Raw genomic sequence first — 12,290 nt, 5'->3', positions numbered from 1 at the left:
ACTGCTGACAAGGAGAAGGAGAAAACAACCAAACAAACATGGTTCTTCGGTTATAGTATTGTGTTGAGAATCAATCTAAAAGAATGATCTGAAGTTAGAAACTTTACACTCAAACGTTGATCTCAAAATTTGATAAAGAAGTTAGAAACTTTACACTCAAACGTTGATCTCAAAATTTGATAAAAAATATATATTAAAATGTTGAGATATGATCAAATTGGTCGACTGTTATCTTTCCTTAATAAATGTCATTTCATTAATGTAATTTCACTCTTTGAAATTAAGCTTTATTTGTTTTTACCGTAACATAATAATAATTACATAATTTTAAATAAATAAATAAATAATAATAATTACATAATTTTAAATAAATAAATAAATCTGATAAAATTCTCTCTTGCTGACGTGGCACATTCCGAGCTTCTCGTTTCTATAAATAGACAGAGATCAGTAGGGGAAGCCTCACTCTGTACTTCAATGGCGGAATTAAGCCCAATCTCAGTCTCGAACCTCAGTAATCGTATCCATTTCTCTTCTTCTTCTCCTCCTATAATCTCCGTCCAATTGTTCAGCATCACAGCCAAGCGTTGTAGCAATTGCAGAAGCATAAGCAGAAGCATAAGCAGAAGATTAGGGCTGGGATTAATAGCTTTAATGGCGTCGTCGTCTGTAGCCTCGACGCCTGTGAAAATAGCGAATGCTTTGGATCTGAAATTGATAGCGCCGGAGCAGAGCTTCGAGGAGGCGGAGAGCGGAATCAGAGGCCATGCGGAAGCGGTTTTGCAGGTGAGAGGTTTAATTGAATCGGAGTCTTGGAAGGAAGCGCAGAAGCAGTTGAGAAGCAGTTCGCCGCTGCTGAAACAGGACCTGTACACTATAATTGAATATAAACCGCCCGCCGAGCGACCTCCTCTCAGGAGACTCTATTCTCTTCTCTTCAACAATGTTACTCGAGTAAGTTTGATTTGATCGTTTGAAGCTTGACAATGCCTTAATGATCTTCTTCAATTCAACTCTTCTGTTCTTCAATTTTGACGATTTGCAGATGGATTATGCGGCGAGAGATAAAGATGCGGAACGAGTTTGGCAGTGCTACGATAACATTGTGATGGCCATTTCTGACATTTTATCCAGAATTTAGAAAGATAAACAAAAGTTCTCGATTCTCCAGCCAATGATCGTAATACTCTTTCCAATCTTTTGTTTTTTGGATCTTATAACTTGGCATATAAACACAAAGTATTGGAAATAACATGTAGAATACAATGATGAACATGCATTGCATACAATTTAATGCCGAAGTTTGGATCTCAAGTAGTGTTATCATCAGATAGATATAACAATCGTCACATTCAAACTTCCTGGGCTCAAAGCTATGCAATTGTTTTAACCAAACCAAAGATTTGGAGCTTCACACTACTTCAGAAATTCATTTTTCTTAGTAAGATATTTGATTCAAAGAATTGAACATTGAAATAAAAACTCTAATAAGAAAAGATTATAGACGTTGGAACTAAAAGTTTACTGTTCTCTTACACCCTCATAAAGGCTAAAGATGAGTTTACTGTCTCCTACGCCCTCACATAAAGACTAAAGATGACACGTTGGGACGGGAAAGTCTTTCTCATTTCTACTACTCCATTTTATTTTTGCGAAACTAGGCGGAGAATTATTTTTTTCTATTTAAAAATAATAATTATTTTATAGAATATACTTTAATAAATTAATATATTTTATAAACTACTAACATAATTTTTAAAAATTTAAATTTTAATATATTTTATTGTTATGTGTTGAATCTATATTTATATTAAGTAGGGCAGGAGTAGAGAATTGGCCGGGTGGGGAATATAATCCTGTCACGGGCCCCATTTATCCCCCACTTCGTACCTCATTCCCCGTCTATAAACGGGAAGCTTCCCCATTCGAGACAAGTCCCGACCGATAAAACTTATTCTCTGATCAATTAAAGAGCTGCAACCTGACGTCACAACCCTCATTGTAGCTCATATTTGCCGGTTGATGATCAATCATCAATCAGGAAGAATATATGGATGCAGAATTATAATATAATGAAAATGGAAAATCAAACATATATCTCACTTCTAATTTTTACTCAGCAATACTTCCAATAATGTGATTCAATTGAAAGGGAAATAAGAATATGCCAAAATTACTTATAAACTGCATTGACTACCTTGATATATCAATGAGCTTAAAAGTCTCTTACAATCAATCTAACCACTATATGAAGAACAGGTTCCTACGAAGTTGATTAAATGCAAAGCCACTAATAAATACATGACCTCCAGATGGTAATACTCGGAAAAAGAAACTTGGTTTTGGAAGGGAAAAAAGAATTAGCTCACCCGAAAAATCCAATATAACTCATGTAATCGAAGCAGGCGAGACCGACTCAGCTAACTTCACTACGAAAAAGGCAGAGATGACTATCTTCTCCAACTTATTTCACAATGGACGGGAAGGAAGCCTGCTCAATCTTTCCATATTTGATTCTTATCTTATCATGTACTCTTTAGCAACCAAAATAGTTACAATTATCATGGTGACCCAGAAACTCCAGGGAATAGTTCTGATATTTTATTGAAAACGTCCATGACCTACAAGCGCACCGAAACAGAAAAGGAACGATATCAGCGGAGTATAACACTAGAATTTGTTTAGAGTGAATCATATTGATACATATTCAAAGAAATGAAGTAATGGAAATCAATGCGATCTGCCAAAAGGATAAGAAAAATAAGCCCAAAATATTACATGAGGGGTATTCAACAAAGACAAATTGAAACAATTTACTGCACATGTGAAAGAACAGAATGTAGAGTGATGATGTTTTTTATTTCGTTAACTGAATGAAACTAGAAAGCTGCAAAGTGCAGCTGAGAATGAGCACGTTAAGGATATAAAATATATATTAACAATCTACAAAAAGAACCCTCCCACCACCAGAATCAGTAAAATGCAATTCTGAGTTTATGTCAACATGTAGTCGCCATAACTCTACTTCGTTCGAGTTCTATATAAACCGCATGAAAGATGAAAGTACAAGAACAGTATCAATTTCATGTACCTCTTTGTCATTTTGATACTTTGTTATACTCAGTGGATTTTGTGAACACTGCAAAAAGTAAAATCAAAATATTAGATTTGAACCAAAAATGTATTAACCTTAAGTAAAACATACTTCCATGATGGCTGCCTGAACTCTTGGATTTTGAAATGCCATAGCGATTTCTGGATTGGCCATAATCTTTGAAATAACTTGGTCAGGTGTAAGCCCAATTTGATCTGTCATAGTTGCAGAAAGAAAGAGTAGGCTCAATTATTTGTAATATTTATAAATGAATAATTAATTGAAAAACATGTGAAAACAATAAGATTTTGTTTTTGTGGTCTTTTATATGTGGAAAAAAACTGTTTTTTATTCTTAAAAACAAACCGTTCTAATTTTCATTTCCAACCAGACACCAATGAACTCACAGAAACATATAATAGATATAATGAATGAAACTATTAATTATGAGTATGCATGAACCGAATCTTGCAATTCAATTGAAAGAATATATTTAGATCAATTTCAGCATTGCTGTAAGAAGAGAAACAAACATTAGCATCAGAAAACCAAAACCGAAGCAAAGTTGACAGACTTCTGAGCTTATCAATTATTTTAACAAAACAACAAAATGTCGGTCCATATTTTTAAGACTGACACTATATGATTGCATCAATCACAGAAAATCATATACATCATCCGCATTTCATCTATATATGAAAGATATGATGCCATAGTAAATGCCGACCAGAGAATAGTAATCAAGCAGAATGTACAAAAGCAAAAAAGAACGATTTGACTGACCAAATTGCTGCTTAACTTCAGGGCTGTTTAGATCGAAGTTTTTCAAGGAATCCATGAGGCTGTCGTCCAATTGAGGGCTTCCACTCATATTGTTACTGAGATTAATAATTAAAGAAGAAAAAACATCACGTTAGAAGATGGTGTTATAGCATATACTTCAAACATATTAGCAACTCTACATGAAATCTCGCCAATTCGTAATGGAGAAAGAAATACTGAAAATCTGAAAGGACTACACATTTACACGAAAAGAGAGCATTAGAAAGGAGCAAATCTATAAAACTACCAAAGGAGGAGTGTCGATCATTAAAAATCCTCCCATTCCTCTCACACCAAGGAGTCTAAAAGAAAATATGATAAAAAAATAAAATGAGAAGGCACTGAAACTAGAACTAGAAGTAGTGCGATTACAATTTAGCATGTATGGCATATATGAAATGAAAATAAAATTCTATATTAAGTACTCCGCAAATAAAGATCATTAAACTCTATAAATTAAAAAGAATAACTTTTTTATATCTTCTCAATGACTGTGAGTAACTAAGGTCACTTGATCTTACAATATTCAAATGTTGAAAAACTCATAGGACTTTAACATTACAAGCAGGCGACCACCATGGTTTTTTTTGTTAAATAAATAACTCAAACAACCTACTTAAGGCTTAAGAGTTGAGTTATGGGTTATGGTATGGCCAAAGACCATTTTCAATCTATCTACTAAGACCTTTCCTATAATCCTCTATGGCTCCAACCAGGCCACTCCAAAAGCCACTTACCATGAGGCAACAATACTATCTCCACGAAGTATCAACATCAAGTTGACATAAGTTCAAAAGAAGGGGCGAAAGTTTAGAAAATCTTATTCTTAGTAGCAACCCACAAGTCAATGTTATGACAGAAGTATTAAAAGCTAACTCAAACATACTTCAAGTTCAAATCCCCTTCCTACTTTTAGATTAAATCGGAGTTCTTTAACTGACTGAATGGCAAATGTTTGGTTCAAAAACTTGCTTGGGACTGAGAAATGGAGAGCATAGGAAGGCCGTCTGAAGAAAATAAGCTATACATAGACTATGAAAGGGTCTATAGAAACCAGATAAAAGTGACCCTTTGCACGAACCTAAGATATAATTTTTTTTAATAAGAAACTAAGCTTTCATTGAAAATTATGAAATGATTTACAAGGCATAAAAAATGAACTTTAGATATAATATTAGCTTAAAATAATATGGAACACATGATAAATTGCATTATGCATTTAAATTACAAATCATGCTGAATAGGAAAAACATTAGATTCCAATATCACCAAGCATGTTCTGCAATTGCATATGTCAATAAAATCAAATACAAGACTCAGGTATGGTTTCAGAAGTTTGCAAGCACACAAAAGTAAAGAAAGCAACAGCAAAGATGGCTCTCAAACTAAGATGATATATAAGAAGCCTATGACAGAATTAAATAATTACTTTTTAAAAAAGAAAAACAAACATAAAGAAACTGTACTTACAGCATTTCTTCTAATTGTTGACGATACTGTGGATTTTGCATCATCCCTATTCAATATAGTTCAATTAATAAGGGATGCCATGTTGGAGATTAAACAATAAAGTAACTGATCATGTAAAATTCCAAACCAAGCATATGTTACCCATCTTCCAAGTTCCAAGTATGACCCCAAAAAAATCACAGGAACTCCAGAAATTTATTCTAGGTTATCAAGTTTAAAATAAATGTTTAGAAATTCCAATGTTGTTAATAAGATCCATAATCTGAATTTAAATGGTAGTAATAAAAAAGGGTAAAAAGTGTAGGCTATTTATTGTATCTATCACCTTTATATATCTGAGAGGCTGCTGAAGAATAATACTACCAAATATGCGACCCTCTAAGATTTTTATTCTAGAACATTAAAATAGCATTGAAAAACTTGTCTTGCATCTTGTTATAATCACTTGGTAAAGTTAATTTCTTCCATGCATTCACTGCGCCCACTTTGTTCACACGTATGTTTTGTCTTATTGGTTAATTAATTTTCTTCTTATTTACTTCCAGCATACCCACCCTCCCCTTCTCAGTGTTTCTTCTTCTATCTTCATCAGAAACGCCCATGGGCCCTTTTCTTCATCTTATTGATTTATATCCTCCTTTCTCATTGCTTAATAGAAGGCATAATGACTGATGATGTAATAATCAATAGACTTACACTTAAATGTTTCTGGATTTCTCATCTCCTCGGGCAAATGGCTGTAAGATGAAAAACAAGTACACTTTCTTTCAGATATCAACACAATTTCAAGTATTCAGGAACCAAATTTAGCTCTAAGCTGCTTCAGAAAATGATCATACAAGCCACATGTATATTCAACAAGACAAGCAATAAAAGATCCCAAAAGGCAGAAAAGATATGCACCTAGAAAATAAGAGGGCATTGAATGCCCAGGACATGGCCGAAATCAAAATTAACATTCATGCATAATGCAAAGTCTTCTAATCAAAACCTCAATTTAATGAAAAGAAAGAATTGGTGCAAGGAAATCATTGTATCTGATTCTGGCCCTATGACAAGACATGAAAATACATGTACATCATTCTTTCTTTCAGAATAACTAATGGTAAAAGAAGTTTTTTATCAACAGGCAGGAAAGGCAGTTGTTAGGATCCTCACTGACTTGGAGAAAATGAGAGAGCAACTATAGACAGCACTAGAACCATTAACCCAGTTAAAGCAGCTTTCATTTGAATTTCCCCGGAGTGTCTCCTACTGCTGAAACTTCCAAGATGAGCCTTAAGACACATTAAATAGGTGAAAATCAGAAAGCCTATCCTTGAGCTGGTTGATAAGAACACCCCAAGTTGATGATTTCAGCAGTGAAACTCCAAAAATCTAGGAGAAATTTTAGAAACAGGGTTTCTCAAAGATATCATCTGAGTTTGAAAAGAGGGGTGTTGTTAACTCCACCGCCTGTGAGAAAGAGAAGATGAAAGGGATGGAAGAGCAGTTACTTTTCAAAAGGTGGCAGCGCTACACTTATTTCATCCTCTCTAATATTCCTACTTATGCAAAATGTCAATAAATATCATCAGGACTACTGAAAAAATTATGAGATTTCCTTGAGGAAGGATGCATGAAGGTAGTCAATTTTCCAGGTGGAATAGTAATTCCTATCATTAAAATAAATAAATAAAAAATAAGTGGGCTAGCTCGGGCAATATCCAGTATGAAAATCAGGCTTAAATCTCCAAGAGATCGTGAAGAACTCCTCTATATTATCCTCTATGGAAGTCTATTATATAGCAAGTACAGTTTGGAACTACAGAACCTGGAAAATTACAGGGATCAAAGTCCCCATCCTTGGATTATTATTAACAAATTGGCTTGATGTATTGCAAGTTCTTCGCATTCAAATGTGTGAAATAATGTCTATTTCTACACATTACTTTTACATTTTTATTTCGAATACAGCAATGAGTTTTCACTGATATAAACATCCATATATATGAGGAAACCAAATCATAAAAATTCCAAAATGATGAAGTAGATAAAGAGTAAAAGCTGCATACGGATATATCATCTTCTGCACTGTCGGATCTTCCATCATTTTCTCCACAGCTTCCACTGATAAGACTGAGCCAGGTTTTCCTAATAGACAAGAATGTCAGAGACTATATTAAATTTTATGTAATAACTAAACTGTGATAATATACATTCAATCATGAATTGCGCACCTAGCAGCAGAAAAATAACAAGATCAAAAAAATATAAAATAAATTATTTGTATGAGACAGAAATATCACATAATGGCTTAAATTTTATAAGGGTCGTGCCATATGTAGATAAAGTATTTTCCTAAGCTCTTATCTTTCAAGACTGGACTTTAAGTTATCATCTATTTGGCTTTACTTTCTATTTAAGACTTGTACAGAGAGAAAACGGAGAGGGTGGATAACACTAACGAAGAAATATTATCATTGATTATTATCAACTTACGGCTGAATTGTGATCCCTCTGAACCATCAAAAGCCGGCTTAGAAGCAGCTCCATTCTGTGGAAGCTTCATAAATAAATCAAAGAGTAAATCAACATATCAACGCAAGGCATCACAACTACCAAAAACAAACTTACTTCCTCAGTAGGCTGAGCACTCTTTGGAACACTCGAGTCCACTGTATCTTCTTTGAACGGACTCTTTTGCTCCATTTCTTCTGGAGCAACGTCTACAAAAGCTGTGAAAAGTAGATATTATAAATCCTTCCAAGTCTTGATACGAAATGCCAGAAAATTCAAATTAATATCTTATAAAGTTAGCTTAGAAGAAGCACATAGACTGGCTGGAACACCTGCAATTGAAATATATGTGCATATATTTACAATGATTGCATACTAATGTGCAGGTACAAGCAAAAAATGAGAATGGGACTTATCACCTATTACACTAGATTTTGTGAAGCCTATTCCAAAAGAATTGAAGCCTTGACATTAAGGGGTGGAGATTGCCAAACCTCCTTTCACATATCTCTTGTTATTAAGGACCTACTTATCTAAGAATCTTACTACAAGCAAAGTGGTGGAATGTTGCACCTAGACAGCAGAAATGGAATTTCTAAAATTCCTCAAAAGACATCTACAAAAACTAACAAATATACATCCACACAGGCAATTAAGTACTTGAATGGTTCGTAATTATTAGAAAAGGAACAAGAAAGAGCATAAACCATAAAAAAAATTCATCCGTAGTTCCAGGTATCCATATAGGGCACTTCACAAACTAATCCAGAAGATTATGGAACGCGTTGTTCACACCCCAATACCAAGAAGAAAAAAAACAATAAAACCCTGGAAGTTTTTTTAGTTTTAAGCTCATCAGAAGTACAAAACTGCAAACCTTGCAATTTATCCCAAACATTCGAGCCTCCAGTCAAGAGAGTATTCTCTTTGGAGCGCATAAATCAAAATCAAATCATAATTGATCAATCAAGAAAACCATCATATTGAAATAATGTAATTGGAGGAGAATCCTTGGGTACCAAAATTCTTTGCTTCCTTGTCCTCTGTCACAATTTTGGCAGTAGTAACTGGTTTGTCTTCAACTTTTGTTGCTGGTACATCAATTGATGGAGCAGGTTCAGAAACAGATGGAGAAACTGCTCTGCCAGTCCCAAATGTTGGAGGTATTGGAAAAGGTGATCCGGATAGTGAAGGATTACTCATTGGGCCATTTTGAGAATTCATTTGAGACATCATCGTCTTGAAAGCTTGTTGCATAGCATATTTCTAAAACACAATTGAAATGAAATTCATAGGAACAAAGAAACACACAGATAGGTCAAGGTTAGTAATGATCCAAGTTGTAATTTATATACAAGAAAAACACACAGATAGGTAATTTGTACTAGGTTCATTGAACACATGAATCTTTTTATAAGAGAAACAGAACTTTGGGATAGGCCACCGATCCTTACTGTTTACAAAAGAAAGCGTGCAAAGGGTGGGGATCAATTTATTAAATAATGATAGAACTTAGTCAATGGGTAAGTATGAAGAGACAACGTATTAATGGAAGAATGGAAAGGGTTGAAAGAAAACTAATATAAGTAGTACTATAGTAGTAGAAAGATGTGACGTATGCTTATGTAAAAGATAAGTAGTAACACGTAGGAGACAAGGAGACTCCCGAATTTCCCTCAACTGTAACTAGGCTCTCTTAGACCCATGTAAGTCCTACATCTTTTGTTAATACACAAAGAAACGTCAGAGTCATGATACCGAAATCCAAAATGATAGCATATGTTTTTCTTACGTTCAATGACTGATATCGTATAGAGCTCCAAGCAGAGAGAATAGACATTTTAAGAAGAATATCAGAGCAAGCTAAGAGAGTGCTATGGAAGACCGACTCTAGCAGGAACGACAGCACCCGAAGGACAGTTTATAAGGCACAATTATATCCCCATACCTTGTTGAAGAAAACTCACCTTCAAGTAAGAAGCCACCTGAAATTTTTAGAACTTGTTAAAAGAACATTCGGGCTAAAAGCTTCTTGATAAATTTAATCACATCCGCATAAGAAAAATATGCAGTTTAGACATATAGATTTGATTCTCACTCACCCAAGTAAATAATGCTGAAAGCCCAACACCAACACCCACCCAAAAGAGAGGCGACCCTCTAAAAAAGTAGACAACCAGAATATTAAAGAGTTATAAAATAAAAAGAAAACAGAACAGAACAAAGCTGCCAGTTGCATCTTAAAAACTGAACATAGTTTGTGTCATATCCACTCAATCAAATCTGTTTCTTCTCAGGAAAAAAGTGTAGAATGAACTTCAGAAACATACAATTGAAAGATAAGGGAACGAAAATTTACACATAAGAGGAAGGGGGAGGAACCGAAACTGATGGAACACCAACAGAAGACGATTCATTGATGGTTGTCGAAGAAGAAACACTCGCAAACCGTTCAGCCACTGCTTTTGACGATAACAAACAAAACAGAGAACAACGAAATGCGAAGCCGAGTGAATTACTGAAGACTGACTACAAGCTACTTTCAAATATCAATTTATACAATGAATTCGACTATTACCGACAATACGTTGGTTGGATCGACGATTAACGGCAGAAGCATAAATTCTGGGACGAGATTTAATCCAGGACGTAGCCAAGCGCCTGGTTCCGCATAATTGATTGGTTCTGGTGGCAGTGGAGAAGGTAGGAGTAGAAGAGCAGCCGAGAAACACAAACTTGGGAGGAGATGCTAGGGCTAAAGTGAGTCTGTCCATTGATTTCTTCTCAGATTGGTCGGATGATAAACAGCGAATGATTAAGGGAAGAAGAAGAAGAAGATGAAGATAGGCTTGGAATCCTTGAAGAGATTTCGGCTTGGTTCAGGGTGTGTGGAGAGCGTGCAACTTTTCTGTGCAGAGCTTACTGCTCCCCGCTGGGCTTGATTTCAGTCGTTGGTTTGGATCATCAGCTCGCGGGCTCATGCTAAATGCCTATTTTGTTATAAATTTAAACCTAATTTACAAAAATACCCCCCACAAACTTTTTATTGTCTTTCAAAATACCAATGAATATTTTTTTTTATTTTAAAAATATTATTACCAAAGTTAAACTTTTAAAAATTGTTTCGAAATATTTTATTGTTAGTATAGGAATGAAATCACGTAGAGCTGTGTCTATGAAAGTGATACACATTGAGTATATGAGAGGGATTCGATCCTACTACGACCATAGTTTTAGGTTCTAATATGACTGAATGTCTTGATTCATGTCTACTTGTGTTTGCAGTTTATGACTAACAATAGAGAAACTTATTAAATGTTCGAGATTTTTCATATATTTTCTTATTACTAACAATAGTCACTTATTAAATGTATACTTTCTTCTCAAATAAAATTAATAATCAATGTTATTTTAGACCATTGTCTGTGATTGCTATACATGTCATGATGGTCATAATAGCATTAACTGCTCTATAGTTTTGACACCTATAAATACAGAGTTTGACACCAATTTATACAAATTTTGACACTTTGACACCAAATTACAAGAGATTTTGAGATTTTGATTTTGACACCAAAGACACTGTATCCTTTTAACACGATCTATAACAGATTGACAGGATTTACAAATTTAGACAACAAAGTGTGATTTTGACACCAAATTTGGACACGATTTTGATTTTGACAGGTTTAAAACAAATTCAGACAACTGATTTTGAATACCCCATTTTGATACAGTTTTGACACTTTAAATCCGGATTTAAGAAACAAGATCGATATAAAGAAAAAGAGACATATCGAGATTTTGACACCATATTTGATTTGATTTAAAAATAGAATAGAGAGACTTAATTTTGAATATATCGTGAAGTATTGTTATCCAGTTATTTTCGTATCAATTGTGTAATAATTTGATAGTAAAACTTTAATTTCTCTAACAATTTAATTTAATTTTGAATAAAATGAGTGGAATTGGACATTTTTCCCATTAAATATAAATTTTTAACTAAAATTTATGTATGAGTGGGTCTAATGCCTATTTTTACTTCACATTTGCTATTTTATATACTAATTTCCAAACTAAACTATTTATGGAGAATTATAAAACAAATAAAAAATAATAATAAAATTTTATTATAGGATGTGGAAACCTAATTTACAAAAATACCCCCACGAACTTTTTACTGTATTTCAAAATACAAATGATTTTTTTTTTTTTTTTAATAAAATTTTAAAAATATTATTACCCAAGTACCATCAAAATTATTACTGTTAAACTTTTAAAAATTGTTTCGAAATATTTTATTGTTAGTATATGGATGGAATCATGTATAACTATGTCTAATGAAAGTGATACACATTGAGTATAGAGGGATTGGATCCTACGACCATAGTTTTAGGTTCTA

General features: G+C 33.8%; 2 protein-coding genes across 4 annotated transcripts; one reads left to right on the top strand and one right to left on the bottom strand.

The window, feature by feature from the left end:
• Nucleotides 1–458: 458 nt before the first annotated feature.
• On the top strand, nucleotides 459–1,311 carry LOC111809638 (psbQ-like protein 3, chloroplastic). The gene is made up of 2 exons (XM_023696014.1): nucleotides 459–954; nucleotides 1,046–1,311. Exons 1-2 carry the CDS (start codon nucleotides 478–480, stop codon nucleotides 1,139–1,141), a joined length of 573 nt encoding a protein of 190 aa, XP_023551782.1. The 5' UTR covers nucleotides 459–477; the 3' UTR covers nucleotides 1,142–1,311.
• A 784-nt stretch (nucleotides 1,312–2,095) lies between these two features.
• LOC111801806 (protein TIC 40, chloroplastic-like) lies at nucleotides 2,096–10,841 on the bottom strand. Of its 3 annotated transcripts, none has more exons than XM_023685972.1 (14): nucleotides 10,464–10,841; nucleotides 10,245–10,347; nucleotides 9,988–10,045; nucleotides 9,853–9,870; nucleotides 8,905–9,151; nucleotides 8,003–8,103; nucleotides 7,868–7,931; nucleotides 7,441–7,519; nucleotides 6,083–6,123; nucleotides 5,387–5,432; nucleotides 3,878–3,972; nucleotides 3,206–3,309; nucleotides 3,092–3,139; nucleotides 2,096–2,621 (listed from the first exon to the last, which is right to left on the bottom strand). In XM_023685972.1, the coding sequence occupies exons 1-14, from the start codon at nucleotides 10,657–10,659 to the stop codon at nucleotides 2,562–2,564; spliced, it is 1,260 nt and encodes a 419-aa protein (XP_023541740.1). In that variant the 5' UTR covers nucleotides 10,660–10,841; the 3' UTR covers nucleotides 2,096–2,561. The 3 variants fall into 3 exon arrangements, with proteins under 3 accessions (XP_023541740.1, XP_023541759.1, XP_023541750.1); XM_023685991.1 differs by having other exon boundaries at nucleotides 7,868–7,922; XM_023685982.1 differs by having other exon boundaries at nucleotides 10,245–10,344.
• Between the last annotated feature and the right edge of the window lie 1,449 nt (nucleotides 10,842–12,290).

This window comes from Cucurbita pepo, chromosome LG01 (assembly GCF_002806865.2).
Source record: "Cucurbita pepo subsp. pepo cultivar mu-cu-16 chromosome LG01, ASM280686v2, whole genome shotgun sequence".
Taxonomy (NCBI): Eukaryota; Viridiplantae; Streptophyta; class Magnoliopsida; order Cucurbitales; family Cucurbitaceae; genus Cucurbita; species Cucurbita pepo.
This window is presented reverse-complemented; position numbering and strand designations above follow the sequence as displayed.

Bases quoted from the DNA above. Each gene is read 5' to 3' on its own strand.
- LOC111809638 (XM_023696014.1), top strand. From the start codon at position 478: ATGGCGGAATTAAGCCCAATCTCAGTCTCGAACCTCAGTAATCGTATC. The intron at 955-1,045 runs GTAAGTTTGATT...GACGATTTGCAG, and splicing joins TCTTCAACAATGTTACTCGA to ATGGATTATGCGGCGAGAGA.
- LOC111801806 (XM_023685972.1), bottom strand. From the start codon at position 10,659: ATGGACAGACTCACTTTAGCCCTAGCATCTCCTCCCAAGTTTGTGTTT. The intron at 8,104-8,904 runs GTACCCAAGGAT...TACTTTTCACAG, and splicing joins CAAGGAAGCAAAGAATTTTG to CTTTTGTAGACGTTGCTCCA. The intron at 7,932-8,002 runs GTAAGTTTGTTT...TTATTTATGAAG, and splicing joins GTGCTCAGCCTACTGAGGAA to CTTCCACAGAATGGAGCTGC.